This window comes from Salvelinus namaycush, chromosome 9 (genome assembly GCF_016432855.1).
Source record: "Salvelinus namaycush isolate Seneca chromosome 9, SaNama_1.0, whole genome shotgun sequence".
In the NCBI taxonomy this organism is placed as follows: Eukaryota; Metazoa; Chordata; class Actinopteri; order Salmoniformes; family Salmonidae; genus Salvelinus; species Salvelinus namaycush.
The window spans coordinates 27,416,776-27,434,255 of NC_052315.1; the positions used below are offsets into that span (position 1 = coordinate 27,416,776).

The following is a 17,480-nucleotide window of genomic DNA, read 5'->3' on the forward strand; positions in this document are numbered from 1 at the left end:
TGAGCCAGATGTTTGAGTAGGGTAAACTGTCTAGCTGCATTTGCTAGCTAAGTAAGTGAAAGTGACGATGAAAAAAAAGACTAAATATCTCTCTCTTGGTTCTCCTTCATTTTTTCAGAAATTAATTACTGTTTTTCTCTCTCTTTGAGTCAACTACTCACCACATTTCATGTACTGCAGTGATAGCTAGCTGTAGCTTATGCTTTCAGTACTAGATTAATTCTCTGATCCTTTGATTGGGTGGACAACATATCAGTTCATGCTGAAAGAGCTCTGATAGGTTAAAGGACGTCCTCCGGGAAGTTGTCATAATTACTGTGTAAGTCTATGGAAGGGGGTGAGAACCATGAGCCTCCTAGGTTTTGTATTGAAGTCAATGTACCCAGAGGAGGACGGAAGCTAGCTGTCCTCTGGCTACACCATGGTGCTACCATACAGACTGCAGTTTTTTTCAGTTTTTTTTCTATTTAACCATTATTTATCTAGGCAAGTCAGTTAAGAACAAATTCTTATTTACAATGACGGCCTAGGAACAGTGGGTTAACTGCCTTGTTCAGGGGAAGAATGACAGATTTTTACCTTGTCAGCCATTGAGACTATTGTAGACCTGAATAGCAGAACAGTGTATTTGATCAGTTATTTGGTGACGTGAATATATTTAATATAGTTTTATCTAAAAATTATAACTTTTTAAATGTTTCACTATTTTTATTTTTATGAAATTCACTGAGGAGGATGGTCATCCTCTTCCTCCTCTGAGGAGCCTCCACTGACCTCAGGAGTCTACTTAACCAAAGACTGACTCCAGATGTTACCTTAGTATGAACAACAAAAACACTAAGCAACGATGGCTCTTCTGTATTCATCTACTCAATCATGTAAGAAATACACACACTGCATAGTGAGTCTACACATCCCTTGCACAGTCTTCACATTTTGCTGCCTTAAAATATATATTTTAAATTAATTAGGTTTTGTACTCCACACTTCCAAAGTTTAAGAAAAAGTATAGGATATTTTCCAAATTAATGATTTACATATATTTTTAAAGGATGTCTTGATTGCTTATGTCTTCACACCCCAGAGTTAATACTTGGTGGAAGCACCTTTGGCAGCCATTACAGCTGCAAAACATTTTGAATAAGATTCTACCAACTTTGGGTGGTGGACAATTCCTGATACACATGGGAAACTATTGAGCGTGAAAAACCCAGCAGCGTTGCAGTTCTTGACACAAACCGGTGTGCCAGGCATTTACTACCATACCCCGTTCAAAGGCACTTAAATATTTTGTCCTGACCATTCACCCTCTGAATGGCACACATACATAATCCATGTCTCAATTCTCTCAAGGCTTAAAAATCCTTCTTTAACCTGTCTCCTCCCCTTCATCTACACTGATTTGAAGTGGATTAAACAACTGACATTAATAAGGGACCATAATGTAGATTTCATCTGGATTCACCTGGTCAGTCTATGTCATGGAAAGAGCGGTGTTCATAATGTTTTGTACACTCAGTGTATATCTATTGTTTTTGTCAAAATTGTTCAAGTTCAGTAAATTTGGTTGGGAGTCGTTGATGGATAGCAATATTCAAACCTTGTCTCTGGAATGAGACTGGACAATTCAGGAACACACAACACCTATTGGAAAGCCATTCCAGTGTGTCTTTGGCATGAAAATGTGTGCAATTGTCACGCTAAAAAAGAAAACTATCCCAGGGGTTAGGTATCTAGAAGACTGAGGCAGGGTTTCCTCTAACTTTTTTATCTGGCCTTTGCTCCTTTGATATTTATTTCTATCCTGACAACCCCCCCCCCCCCCCCCCCCCGCAGTCCCTGCTGATGACAAGCATACCCATAACGTGATGCTGCCACCACAATACTTGAAAATACAGAGGATAAAAAACATTGCATTCATGCCACATTACGGAGTCTGTATGACAAAGTGAAAATAATAAAGCCTGTAAAAAATAAAATAAACAACAAAATCATCCATTCTGTTTCCAACATTATTGATCCGGGTTGGAGCGAGTAGTCGCATTTCGCTTCGCTCCACAGGTAGTATTACATTTCATTTCATTTCATTACAGTACAACGGTTTGATTTGTCTGATCTTAGCTAGCTACATAGCCGTCTTTGTATCAAAGATAATTGTGTAGTTTAGAGTAATTATCGAGGTTAGCTAGCCAGCTATTTTCGCACTTCTAACGTAGTCAACACTGCTAGCTAGCCAGCTAGCCAACTTCTATCGAAGTTGCTATTCTACTGAATAGCAGCACTGTAGAAACTATTACATTACAACGGAACGACTTGATTAGTGTAGTGTTAGCTAGCTACATAGTTGTCTTTGCTGTCTTTGTATCTAAGATAATTGTGTAGTTTAGAGTAATTATCGAGGTTACCTAGCCAGTTATCGAGGTTACCTAGCCAGCTACACTTTCAAACAAAGTCAACAACGCAGCCACTGCTAGCTAGCCTACTTCACCAGTCAGCAGTACTGTATCATTTTAATCATTTTAGTCAATAAGATTTTTGCAACGTAAGCTTAACTTTCTCAACATTCGAGACGTGTAGTCCACTTGTCATTCCAATCTCCTTTGCATTAGCGTAGCCTCTTCTGTAGCCTGTCAACTATGTGTCTGTCTATCCCTGTTCTCTCCTCTCTGCACAGACCATACAAACGCTTCACACCGCGTGGCCGCTGCCACCCTAACCTGGTGGTCCCAGCGCGCACGACCCACGTGGAGTTCCAGGTCTCTGGCAGCCTCTGGAACTGCCGACCTGCGGCCAACAAGGCAGAGTTCATCTCAGCCTATGCTTCCCTCCAGTCCCTCGACTTCTTGGCACTGACGGAAACATGGATTACCACAGATAACACTGCTACTCCTACTGCTCTCTCCTCGTCTGCCCACGTGTTCTCGCACACCCCGAGAGCTTCTGGTCAGCGGGGTGGTGGCACTGGGATCCTCATCTCTCCCAAGTGGTCATTCTCTCTTTCTCCCCTTACCCATCTGTCTATCGCCTCCTTTGAATTCCATGCTGTCACAGTTACCAGCCCTTTCAAGCTTAACATCCTTATCATTTATCGCCCTCCAGGTTCCCTTGGAGAGTTCATCAATGAGCTTGATGCCTTGATAAGCTCCTTTCCTGAGGACGGCTCACCTCTCACAGTTCTGGGTGACTTTAACCTCCCCACGTCTACCTTTGACTCATTCCTCTCTGCCTCCTTCTTTCCACTCCTCTCCTCTTTTGACCTCACCCTCTCACCTTCCCCCCCTACTCACAAGGCAGGCAATACGCTTGACCTCATCTTTACTAGATGCTGTTCTTCCACTAACCTCATTGCAACTCCCCTCCTAGTCTCCGACCACTACCTTGTATCCTTTTCCCTCTCGCTCTCATCCAACACTTCCCACACTGCCCCTACTCGGATGGTATCGCGCCGTCCCAACCTTCGCTCTCTCTCCCCCGCTACTCTCTCCTCTTCCATCCTATCATCTCTTCCCTCTGCTCAAACCTTCTCCAACCTATCTCCTGATTCTGCCTCCTCAACCCTCCTCTCCTCCCTTTCTGCATCCTTTGACTCTCTATGTCCCCTATCCTCCAGGCCGGCTCGGTCCTCCCCTCCTGCTCCGTGGCTCGACGACTCATTGCGAGCTCACAGAACAGGGCTCCGGGCAGCCGAGCGGAAATGGAGGAAAACTCGCCTCCCTGCGGACCTGGCATCCTTTCACTCCCTCCTCTCTACATTTTCCTCTTCTGTCTCCGCTGCTAAAGCCACTTTCTACCACTCTAAATTCCAAGCATCTGCCTCTAACCCTAGGAAGCTCTTTGCCACCTTCTCCTCCCTCCTGAATCCTCCCCCCCCCCCCCCCCCTCCTCCCTCTCTGCAGATGACTTCGTCAACCATTTTGAAAAGAAGGTCGACGACATCCGATCCTCGTTTGCTAAGTCAAACGACACCGCTGGTTCTGCTCACACTGCCCTACCCTGTGCTCTGACCTCTTTCTCCCCTCTCTCTCCAGATGAAATCTCGCGTCTTGTGACGGCCGGCCGCCCAACAACCTGCCCGCTTGACCCCATCCCCTCCTCTCTTCTCCAGACCATTTCCGGAGACCTTCTCCCTTACCTCACCTCGCTCATCAACTCATCCTTGACCGCTGGCTACGTCCCTTCCGTCTTCAAGAGAGCGAGAGTTGCACCCCTCCTGAAAAAACCTACACTCGATCCCTCCGATGTCAACAACTACAGACCAGTATCCCTTCTTTTCTCTCCAAAACTCTTGAACGTGCCGTCCTTGGCCAGCTCTCCTGCTATCTCTCTCAGAATGACCTTCTTGATCCAAATCAGTCAGGTTTCAAGACTAGTCATTCAACTGAGACTGCTCTTCTCTGTGTCACGGAGGCGCTCCGCACTGCTAAAGCTAACTCTCTCTCCTCTGCTCTCATCCTTCTAGACCTATCGGCTGCCTTTGATACTGTGAACCATCAGATCCTCCTCTCCACCCTCTCCGAGTTGGGCATCTCCGGCGCGGCCCACGCTTGGATTGCGTCCTACCTGACAGGTCGCTCCTACCAGGTGGCGTGGCGAGAATCTGTCTCCGCACCACGTGCTCTCACCACTGGTGTCCCCCAGGGCTCTGTTCTAGGCCCTCTCCTATTCTCGCTATACACCAAGTCACTTGGCTCTGTCATATCCTCACATGGTCTCTCCTATCATTGCTATGCAGACGACACACAATTAATCTTCTCCTTTCCCCCTTCTGATAACCAGGTGGCGAATCGCATCTCTGCATGTCTGGCAGACATATCAGTGTGGATGACGGATCACCACCTCAAGCTGAACCTCGGCAAGACGGAGCTGCTCTTCCTCCCGGGGAAGGACTGCCCGTTCCATGATATCGCCATCACGGTTGACAACTCCATTGTGTCCTCCTCCCAGAGTGCTAAGAACCTTGGCGTGATCCTGGACAACACCCTGTCGTTCTCAACTAACATCAAGGCGGTGACCCGTTCCTGTAGGTTCATGCTCTACAACATTCGCAGAGTACGACCCTGCCTCACACAGGAAGCGGCGCAGGTCCTAATCCAGGCACTTGTCATCTCCCGTCTGGATTACTGCAACTCGCTGTTGGCTGGGCTCCCTGCTTGTGCCATTAAACCCCTACAACTCATCCAGAACGCCGCAGCCCGTCTGGTGTTCAACCTTCCCAAGTTCTCTCACGTCACCCCGCTCCTCCGCTCTCTCCACTGGCTTCCAGTTGAAGCTCGCATCCGCTACAAGACCATGGTGCTTGCCTACGGAGCTGCGAGGGGAACGGCACCTCCGTACCTTCAGGCTCTGATCAGGCCCTACACCCAAACAAGGGCACTGCGTTCATCCACCTCTGGCCTGCTCGCCTCCCTACCTCTGAGGAAGTACAGTTCCCGCTCAGCCCAGTCAAAACTGTTCGCTGCTCTGGCACCCCAATGGTGGAACAAACTCCCTCACGACGCCAGGTCAGCGGAGTCAATCACCACCTTCCGGAGACACCTGAAACCCCACCTCTTTAAGGAATACCTAGGATAGGATAAAGTAACCCTTCTAACCCCCCCCCCCCCCCCCCCCCCCCCCCTTAAAAGAGTTAGATGCACTATTGTAAAGTGGTTGTTCCACTGGATATCATAAGGTGAATGCACCAATTTGTAAGTCGCTCTGGATAAGAGCGTCTGCTAAATGACTTAAATGTAAATGTAAATGTAAACAAAGCCGCTAAGTAATACTGCAAAACAACCCGGCAAAGACACTTTTTGGCCTAAATTAAAAACTACAGGCTTGGGGCACATCCAATACAACTGCATTTTCAAGTATTGTGGTGACAGCATCACGTTATGGGTATGCATGTCACCTCCCGGGATTGGGGAGTTTGTCAGGATCTAAAGAAATATGAAAGCAGCAAAGCCTAGTTAAAAAGTTAGAGGAAAACAGGCCTTTGTCTTCTGAAAACCTAACCCTGGGATATAGTTTTATTTTTCAGCAGGACAATTACAATTTTCAATGCCAAAGACAAACCAGAATGGCTTTTCCAAGAGGTGTTGAGTGTTCATGCCTCAGTCCTGACTTAAATCTGCTTGAAAGTCAGAGACAAGATTTGAATATCCATCATCCATCAATGACTCCCAAGTAAAACTTACTGAGCTTGAGCAATTGTGACAAAAACAGTGGATAAATGTTTCCCTAAGAGTTGTGCAAAGTTGGTCAAATCTTATTCACAGATGTAATGGCTGCCAAAGTATTAACTCTGGGGTGTGAAGACATACGCAATCAAAACGTCTTTGTTTTGTTATTTTTATTCCTTTGGAAAATGTTTTATACTTTTTCTTTAACTTGAAAGTGTGTAGTAGGTTGTGTAGATCGGTAGAAAAAAAAAATGTAATCCCTTTTGAGATTAAGTTTTAAAGCAGAAAAATGTAAGGGCTGTGTAGACTTTCACTAGCGACTGTATCTCATAAAAGAACGGTGCATACAAAATAGTAGTTATTCACTAATTCGGATCGGATGTAGATAATGGTACAAAAATATCAAATTATTGTGCATTATTGATTCCATCTTTTCTGTGAATTGGACCTATGGGATTATAAGAAGACCAATGAATCAAGGTTCAGGAGATGTGGGAGAGAGAGGAACAAGGTCAAATCTGACACATATCTAGCTCTTACTTTTTCCACTCCTCCTCTCCATCCCAGAACTCATACACCACGAAGGAGAGTCCATCTGGCAGCCGCACTGCAGTCACACTGAGGAAGAAAGGAATAAAAAAGAAAGAGAGTAAGACATTGGAAAGTCAATAATGGGCAGTGGACATTGGAGAACTATGAACTATTCTAATAGAGTTAATTGCCAATAAGCATATGTGGTAGTAGTTATGTGTGGTAGTTAAGCAAAGAAACACTTGCACACCACATAAACCATAGCAGTAGACACCCATAGTCACTTGACTTCAGCTCCACTCACTTCCCACCCATTATCTTCCACTGGAGGGCAGTAGTGGTTCAGATGGATGAGTTGTGCCTCGGGTTTAGTGCAGTAGAACAGTTCTACTGTATGAGCTGGGTTTTATAATTGCTTCCATCACAGTGGAGCTCACAACTCCACTGGAGAGACTCCTGACGTGTCTTATTGACCGGCTGAATGCTTCCATTACGGCTAGCAGCTCTCTGTCGGAGGTAACATCTATATTAGACCACTACATTGTTTCATTTGATGGGCAGATGCTGTGCAAGGCTCAACAATCACCTTAATCAAACCAAAGAAACATTATGTCCAAGTCAGTGTGTGTCCATCTAAAAGAAAGCTGTGGACAGTGGGAGGTTGATTGAGTGTGGGTCTGTGCATTCATTTGTGTGCTTCCTTCAAATAACTTTGCCAGCGTTTGTGTGTATCTGAGTCTGTGAGTTCAATGACTAAAAAGGAGGACATATTCTTATGGAGTTTGACAGGATGTATTAGTACCATATATAAGCACTTATAGGAACCAAGAGTAAAGAGATGAGAGGGAGGAAAAGATAGTGTCAGACCTAGATTGTGGTGGTGTGAGTGAGTCTAGAAAAGAGACAAGCAAATTGCCTATTGAGCAGCAGCAGTAGAAGCAGTACAGACTCAGCGCCCAATTCCTCAGTGATAAATTATTCACCGTCCCTACGTGCATTATGATGAGATTACAAAACGCTGCTGACAACACGCGGCCCATTTCCTGGACTTGGCTCCAGGGAGTCGCTCTGAAACGGACTGTAGAGGAACTCGTCCTTTTGAACTGAGTCTTACGAGTCCTAAGAATCTGCTGCTACATTGATTCGCATGATAGGAAATAAGATACATTTGTACATTTGAAGTCGGAAGTTTGCATACACCTTAGCCAAATACATTTAAACTCAGTTTTTCACAATTCCTGACATTTAATCCTCATAAAAATTCCCTGTCTTAGGTCTGTTAGGACCACCACTTGATTTTAAGAATGTGAAATGTCAGAATAATAGTAGAGAAAATGATTTATTTCGGCCCCTTTGCGACCAAGCTTTAACTTCCTGACTGATGTATTGAGATTTTGCTTCAATATATCTGCATAATTTTCCTTACTCATGATGTCATCTATTTTGTTAAGTGCACCAGTCCCTCCTGCGGCAAATCACCCCCACAACATGATGCTGCCACCCCCGTGCTTCACGGTTGGGATGGTGTTCTTCGGCTCGCAAGCCTCCTCCTTTTTCCTCCAAACATAACGAGGGTCATTATGGCCAAACAGTTCTATTTTTGTTTCATCAGACCACAGGACATTTCTCCAAAAAGTACGATCTTTCTCCCCGCAGTTGCAAACCGTAGTCTGGCTTTTTTCTGGCGGTTTTGGAGCAGTGGCTTCTTCCTTGCTGAGTGGCCTTTCAGGTTATGTTGATATAGGACTCGTTTACTTTGGATATATATACTTTTGTACCTGTATCCTCCAGTATCTTCAGAAGGTCCTCTGCTGTTGTTCTGGGATTGATTTGCACTTTTCGCACCAAAGTACGTTCTTCTCTAGGATACCTTCCTGAGCGGTATGACGGCTGCGTGGTCCCATGGTGTTTATACTTGCGTATTATTGTTTGTACAGATGAACGTGGTACCTTCAGGCATTTGGAAATTGCTCCCAAGGATGAGCCAGACTTGTGGAGGTCTACAATTTTTTTCCTGAGGTCTTGGCTTATTTCTTTTGATTTTCCCATGATGTCAAGCAAAGAGGCACTGAGTTTGAAGGTAGGCCTTGAAATACATCCAGAGGTACACCTCCAACTGACTCAAATTATGACAATTAGCCTATCAGAAGCTTCTAAAGCCATGACATAATTTTCTGGAATTTTCCAAGCTGTTTAAAGGCACAGTCAATTTATTGTACGTAAACTTCTGACCCACTGGAATTGTGATACAGTGTATTATAAGTTAAATACTTTGTCTGTAAACAATTGTTGGGAAAATTACTTGTGTCATGCACAAAGTAGATGTCCTAACCAACTTGCCAAAACTATAGTTTGTTAACAAGAAATTTGTGGAGTGGTTGAAAAACAAGTTTTAATGACTCCAACCTAAGTGTATGTAAACTTCTGACTTCCACTGTACATGTCATCTTCTCTACAATGCAGCTCTTGATAAAGAAATATCCTCGCTACGACAGCAGTGCTCTAGTGTACTTGGAGGTTGTGTAGTAGGCTCCCTCAGAGCAAAAGATCAGAGGCTCTGTCCAACTAAACCCAGCTTTCTCTAATCTGCTCAACCCTATTTTCCACTCCATGGTCCCTTGTCACATGGAGATTCCTCCTGGTTGATGATGGTTGTGGCGAGGCAGAGGAGAACAGCGTGTCTAACAGGTTTATCCGGCGGCCAGACACCTTTCACAGGTCTGATTGCCTCTTCAGTCCACATGCAGCACATCCTTTCTCTGTCAGATGGATTCTCAACCATTACTAACCTGCACACACCAGCACTCAGAGGCTCTCTGTCTCTCCCTCAACCAAGGTCACTGTAATGTTGACTTATTTGTCCTCTTTATTTTCTCATATCTATTCATGTTCTCTCCCCTGAGCTTCCTGCCATTATACCGGGGGATGGGTTAAGTACCTTGCTGAGCATTGTGACAAAACAAGCATTATGAAGGCACAGCCCATCACTCCAGAGATAAATATGAGGATTTGTAAAGGCATGACACAATCGTGTTAACAGAGAAATGTGTCAGTGCAGAAGTCACTGGAGTCAAGCATCAGTCTCGCATATTAAATTGTGTATTGAGGATTGCTAAAGTACTTGAGCAGGGTTCCACAAATAACCAGTTAGGTTGGGAATAGATCAGCCATAAATAAAACACACACACAGCAGACAAAAGGTCACTATTATGAAAGATTGACAATGACAGATAAAGGGAAATAGGTGGACCCACTGGAAGCAGTCTCTTTGGGCAGAGACATTCTTCAGGTACTGCTTCAGGGCCTCGCAGAACTCTCCCAGCTGCTTCTGGGATACCGCCATCTCCTGACGAATCAGGTACAGGGACTGGGGGAGAGAAAGACAAAGGAAGAGAGAGGGGTTGAGAAAAAGAGGTAGATAAAAACAGAGAGAGGTAACAAAATCCATTATATCGTGTGATGGGAATGCTCTATGGAGTGCTTGCAGTGTGCCATATAACCATGGTATTGCAGATTACCATTTTTGCCAGGTCAGTTGCCAATAGAAAGTAATGGCTAAGGCTAATCCAGCAATATCAAGTAGGATATTCCCACTGAATATACGCATTAGGAAAGAGCTTAGGCATATGAAAGAACTGATTATTGTCATACCCCTCTCTTACTGTATAAACAAAACTAATTTGCATAATGTTTGTGCTATCTTTAGGGACAGTTCATAATTTACTGGGGTGAGGGGGGTCCAAAATAGGGGAGGGTTGTCTAATAAATATTTTGTTGCTTTGGGGAGGGTAGTGCATTTTTTCCTGGGTTTACATTCGCCCTTTTGCAAGTGTTGGTTCGCCCCCCCGAACCAACACTTGCACTTGATCCCCCCCCCAGCTTTGCTGATAGCTAATTTATTGAGGAAAAGTGTACTTACTATGCCAGTAATATTTGGTTGTCCCACCTAGCTATCTTTTTTTATTTATGGGAACAGCAGTTTAATATGGTTATTCAAGTGTTGTACAGTTTGTCCACAGTAAAGGAACTCCTCAGTACTCCTCTTTGATTGATATTGTCTCTGACAACAAGCTGCTGCTGTTGGAGCTGGTTGCCATGGAGCCGTTTCCGGGGTCAGCAAGGCTGGATGGGGTAAGGGTCAGGGTGGTTGTGGTCTTAGAGGCCTGCTGGTACAGCTGGATCTTCTTGGTAATCTTCCTCTCCTTGGCTCACCTGTTTTGGAACCAGATCTGTACCTGTCTCTCTGAGAGGCTGAAGCCCAGGGCCAGCTCTGTCTTCCTCCTGATGGTGATGTAGCGGCTGTTCTGGAACCAGATCTGTACCTGTCTCTCTGAGAGGCTGAAGCCCAGGGCCAGCTCTGTCTTCCTCCTGATGGTGATGTAGCGGCTGTTCTGGAACCAGATCTGTACCTGTCTCTCTGAGAGGCTGAAGCCCAGGGCCAGCTCTGTCTTCCTCCTGATGGTGATGTAGCGGCTGTTCTGGAACCAGATCTGTACCTGTCTCTCTGAGAGGCTGAAGCCCAGGGCCAGCTCTGTCTTCCTCCTGATGGTGATGTAGCGGCTGTACTGGCACTCCTTCTCTAGCTCTAGGCGCTGCTGGTATGTGTTCACCACCCTGTACTTTCCTTGCTGGAAAGTCCTGTACTGGATGAATGTACATTGTGTCTGATTCAGTCGTACGAGTTTCTTCTCTCTGAGTACTGCCCAGCAGGTGAGTTGAGTGATGGAAGAGCTCCCGGACCCGGAGGCAGGATGGATGTCAGATCTGGGGAACCACACGGTGACCACTCCTCCCGTGGAGATGCGAAGTAAGCGGATTTCCCCACTTCCCTGTCGTCTGGGCATGCGGGTCATTGATGCATGTGAAGTCATGATAACCACTGAAATCCGTATATTGCATTAAGTTCTGACTGTTCAGCGTTTGAGTCAGGAATTTGAGTACTTTCCGTGGTCTTTATCCAGCAAGTAACTCACGTACATCTCAATGAATTAACTCCTCTGCGCAATGGTAATCCCAAAAATTATAACATCAATTCTTTAGAAATTCCTAGAAATCTATCTATGCGACTTGACCTCCTGTAACCTACGACGCACCTGTTGACGCACCTTACCCCACTTTTTTTTTTATAAAAGAAAAAAACCGAGTGGGTGGATCAGCTTTAATATTGTAAATAGATTGTGGCTTCTATCAATGTAATTGTCTGCATAATTTCCAATCCTGCATGTATATATTTATATACAGTACAAGTTAAAAGGTTCTTTATTTGTACTATTTTCTACATTGTAGAATAATAGTGAACACATCAAAACTATGAAATAACACATATGTAGTAACCAAAAAAGTGTTAAACAAATCAACATCTATTTTAGATTCTTCAAAGTAGCCACCCTTTGCATTGATGACAGCTTTGCACACTCTTGGCATTCTCTCAACCAGCTTCATGAGGTAGTCACCTAGAATGCATTTCAATTAACAGGTGTGCCTTGTTAAAAGTTAATTTGTGGAAATTCTTTCCTTCTTAATGCGTTTGAACCAATCAGTTGTGTTGTGACAAGGATGGGGTGGTATACAGAAGATAGCCCTATTTGGTAAAAGACCCAGTCCATATTTTGTCATGAACAGCTCAAATAAGCAAAGAGAAACGACAGTCCATATCATTAATTTAAGTAATGAAGGTCAGTCAATACGGAAAACTTTGAAAGTTTCTTCAAGTGCAGTCGCAAAAACCATCAAGCGCTATGATGAATTTGGCTCTCATGAGGTTCACCACAGGAAAGGAAGACCCAGAGTCACCTCTGCTGCAGAAGATAAGTTCATTAGAGTTACCAGCCTCAGAAAATGCAGCCCAAATAAATGCTTCACAGAGTTCAAGTAACAGACACATCTCAACATCAACTGTTCAGATGAAACTGCGTGAATCAGGCCTTCATGGTCGAATTTCTGCAAAGAAACCACTACTTAATGAAAAGAGCGCAGTAAGGGCTGCCTCGCTTCTAGTCCTTAGGAAACTTTGCAGTAATTTTGTTTTTTTACATTGTTAGCCCAGAAAATATTGTGTTATTACATACAACCGGGAAGAACTATTGGATATCAGAGTGGCGTCAACTTACCAGCACTACGACCAGGAATACGACTTTCCCAAAGCGGGGCAACCCAGGGCATTTGAACTGATTCCAGAGGCCGACCTAAAACAACGCCGCTGGAGGAGAGGGAGTCGGTTCGGTCTTCTAGTCAGATGTCGGAGGCGCGCACACCACCCACCGCTTCCGAGTATATTACTCGCTAATGTCCAGTCCTTAGATAACAAAGTTGACGAAATCAGGGCACGGGTTGCTTTCCAGAGAGACATCAGGGATTGTAACATACTCTGTTTCACGGAAACATGGCTCTCTCAGGATATGCTGTTGGAGTCGGTACAGCCACCGAGATTCTCAGTACATCGCACTGACAGGAATAAAAATCTTCCTGGGAAGAAGAAGGGCAGGGGTGTATGTTTCATGATTAACGATTCATGGTGTAATTGTAACAACACCTGACCTACAATTCCTCACAATCAAATGCCGACTGTATTATCTCCCAAGAGAATTCTATTCGTTTATTGCCACAGCCGTGTATATCCCCCCTCAAGCCGATACCAAGACAGCCCCCAAGGAACTTCACTGGACTTTATGCAAACTGGAAACCATAAACAGTTGAAGTCAGAACTTTTTAATTTTTAATTTTACCTTTATTTAACTAGGCAAGTCAGTTAAGAACAAATTCTTATTTACAATAAGGGCCTAGGAACAGTGGGTTAACTGCCTTGTTCAGGGGCAGAAGGACAGAGCTTGACCTTGTCAGCTAAGGGATTCGATCTAGCAACCTTTCGGTTACTGGCCCAACACTCTAACAACTAGGCTACCTGCCAAGTCAGAAGTTTACATACACTTAGGTTGGAGTCATTAAAACTTGTTTTTCAACCACTCCACAAATTTCTTGTTAACAAACTATAGTTTTGGCAAGTCGGTTAGGACATCTACTTTGTGCATGACACAAGTCATTTTCCCAACAATTGTTTACAGGCAGATTATTTAACTTATAATACACTGTATCACAATTCCTGTGGGTCAGAAGTTTACATACACTAAGATGACTGTGCCTTTAAACAGCTTGGAAAATTCCAGAAAATTATGTCACGGCTTTAGAAGCTTCTGATAGGCTAATTGACATAATTTGAGTCAGTTGGAGGTGTATCTGTGGATGTATTTCAAGGCCTACCTTCAAACTCAGTGCCTCTTTGCTTGACATCATGGGAAAATCAAAAGAAATCAGCCAAGACCTCAGGAAAAAAATTGTAGACCTTCACAAGTCTGGTTCATCCTTGGGAGCAATTTCCAAATGCCTGAAGGTACCCCATTCATCTGTACAAACAATAGTACGCAAGTATACACACCATGGGATCACGCAGCCGTCATACCGCTCAGGAAGGAGATGCGTTCTGTCTCCTAGAGATGAACGTACTTTGGTGCGAAAAGTGCAAATCAATCCCAGAACAGCAGAGGACCTTGTGAAGACACTGGAGGAAACAGGTACAAAATTATCTATATCCAAAGTAAAACGAGTCCTATATCGACATAACCTGAAAGGCCGCTCAGCAAGGAAGAAGCCACTGCTACAAAACCGCCATAAAAAAGCCAGACTACGGTTTGCAACTGCACATGGGCACAAATATCATACTTTTTGGAGAAATGTCCTGTGGTCTGATGAAACAAAAATAGAACTGTTTGGCCATAATGACCCTCGTTATGTTTGGAGGAAAAAGGAGGAGGCTTGCAAGCCGAAGAACACCATCCCAACCGTGAAACACGGGTTGGCAGCATCATGCTGTGGGGGTGCTTTGCTGCAGGAGGGACTGGTGCACTTAACAAAATAGATGGCATTATGAGGATGGAAAATTAAGTGGATATATTGAAGCAACATCTCAAGACATCAATCAGGAACTTAAAGCTTGGTCGCAGATGGAACTTACGAATGGACAATGACCCCAAGCATACTTCCAAAGTTGTGTCAAAATGGCTTAAGGACAACAAAGTCAAGGTATTGGAGTGGCCATCACAAAGTCCTGACCTCAATCCTATAGAAAATGTGTGGGCAGAACTGAAAAAGCGTGTGCGAGCAAGGAGGCCTACAAACCTGACTCAGTTACACCAGCTCTGTCAAGAGGAATGGGCCAAAATTCACCCAACTTATTGTGGGAAGCTTGTGGAAGGCTACCCGAAACGTTTGACCCAAGTTAAACAATTTAAAGGCAATGCTACCAAATACTAATTGAGTATATGTAAACTTTTGACCCACTCGGAATGTGATGAAAGAAATTAAAGCTGAAATAAATCACTCTTCTATTATTCTGACATTTCACATTCTTAAAATAAAGTGGTGATCCTAACTGACCTAAAACAGGACATTTTACTAGGATTAAATGTCAGGAATTGTGAAAAACTGAGTTTAAATGTATTTGGCTAAGGTGCATGTAAACTTCCGAATTCAACTGTATCCTGAGGCTGCAATTATTGTAGCTGGCATTTTTAACAAAGCAAATTTAAGGAAAAGGCTACTTAAATTCTATCAGCATATCGACTGTAGCGCTGGAGAAACACTGGACCATTGTTACTCTAACTTCCGCAATGTATACAAGGCCCTCCCCACCCTCCTTTTGGCAAATCTAACCACAACTCCATTTTACTCCTCCCTTCCTATAGGCAGAAACTCAAACAGGAAGTACCCGTGCTAAGGACTATTCAACACAGTTCTGACCAATCGGAATCCACTGATTCGGGTAAGTGAGTTTATAAGGAAGTGTATAGCAGATGTTGTACCCACTGACTTAAAACCTACCCTAACCAGAAACCGTGAATAGATGGCAGCATTCGCCAAAACTGAAAGCGCTTACCACCGCATTCAACCATGGCAAAGCGACTTGGAATACGGCAGAATACAAACAGAGTAGTCATTCCATTCCGCAAGGCAATCAAAAAAGCAAAATGCCCGCTTTGAGCATAATACAGTGCCACCGATGCGGCCTGCTACCAAGGTTTGAGGGCTCTCCTTCTCCGTGGCCGACGCGAGTAAGACATTTAAACGTGTTAATCCTCGCAAGGCTGCCAGCCCAAACGGCATTCCTAGTCGTGTCCTCAGAGCACGCGCAGGCCAGCTGGCTGGTGTGTTTACGGACATATTCAATCTCTCCCTATACCCGTCTGCTGTCCCCAAATGCTTCAAGATGGCCACCATTGTTCCTGTACCCAAGAATGCAAACTGAACTAAATGACTATCGCCCCATAGCACTCACTTCTCTCATCATGAAGTGCTTTGAGAGACTAGTCAAGGATCATATCACCTCCACCTTACCTGTCACCCTAGACCCACTTCAATTTGCGTACGGCCCCAACAGGTCCACAGACGATACAATCACCATCACACTGCACACTGCCCTATCCCATCTGGACAAGAGGAATACCTATGTTAGAATGCTGTTCATTGACTATAGCTCAGCATTCAACACCATAGTACCCTCCAAGCTCATCATTAAGCTTGAGACTCTGGGTCTGAACCCCGCCCTGTACAACTGGGTCCTGGACTTCCTGACGGGCTGCCCCCAGGTGGTGAATGTAGGAAACAACACTGGGGCCACACAAGGGTGCGTACTCAGCCCCTTCCTGTACTCCCTGTCCACCAATGACTGCATGGCCATGCACGCCTCCAACTCAATCATCAAGTTTGCAGACAACACAACGGTAGTAGGCTTGATTACCAACAACGATGAGACAGCCTATAGGGAGGAGGTGAGGGCTTTCGGAGTGTGGTGTCAGGAAAATAACCTCTCACTCAACAAAACAAAGGAGATGATCGTGGACTTCAGGAAACAGCAGAGGGAGCAGCCCCTTGTCCACAGACAGGTCAGCAGTGGAGAAGGTGGAAAGTTTTATGTTCCTCGGTGTGCATATCACTGACAAACTGAAATGGTCCACCCACACAGACAGTGTGGTGAAGAAGGCGCAACAGCGCCTCTTCAACCTCAGGAGGCTGAAGAAATTTGGCTTGTCACCAAAAACACTCAAACTTTTACAGATGCACAATTGAGAGCATCCGGTTGGGCTGCATCACCCCCTGGTACGGCAACTGCACCGCCCACAACCTCAAGGCTCTCCAGAGGGTGGTGCGGTCTGCACAACGCATCACCGGGGGCAAACTACCAGCCCTACAAGACACCTACATCACCCGATGTCACAGGAAGGCCAAAAGTATCATCAAGGACAACAACCACCCGAGCCACTGCCTGTTCACCCCGCTACCATTCAGAAGGCGAGGTCAGTACAGGTGCATCAAAGCTGGGACTGAGAGACTGAAAAACAGCTTCTATCTCAAGGCCATCAGACTGTTAAAAAGCCATCACTAGCACAGAGAGGCTGCTGGCTACATACAGACTTGTAACCATTGGCCACTTTAATAAATGGAACACTCGTCACTTTAGTAATGTTTACATATCTTGCATTACTCATCTCATATGTATATACTGTATTCTATACTATCTATTGCATCTTAGCCTATGTCGCACTGACATTGCTCATCAATATATTTATATATTCTTATTCCAGTCTTACTTAGATATGTGTGTATTAGGTATTTATTGTGGAATTGTTAGATATTGCTGCACTGTTTGAACTAGAAGCACAAGCATTTCGCTACACTCGCAATAAGATCTGCTAACCATGTGTATGTGACCAATAACAATTGATTTGATTTACTAAA

At 44.6% G+C, this 17,480-nt stretch overlaps 1 protein-coding gene across 1 annotated transcript in view; it reads right to left on the bottom strand.

Moving 5' to 3' along the window:
• necab2 (N-terminal EF-hand calcium binding protein 2) overlaps window positions 1-17,480 on the bottom strand; it is a 125,134-nt gene that overhangs the window by 2,472 nt on the left and 105,182 nt on the right. Inside the window, exons 10-11 of the mRNA XM_039000576.1 lie at window positions 9,947-10,059; window positions 6,702-6,779 (exon numbers count right to left, since the gene is read on the bottom strand). Of these exons, the coding sequence (XP_038856504.1) occupies window positions 6,702-6,779; window positions 9,947-10,059 (191 nt within the window). The remainder of the gene's footprint in view (window positions 1-6,701; window positions 6,780-9,946; window positions 10,060-17,480) is intronic.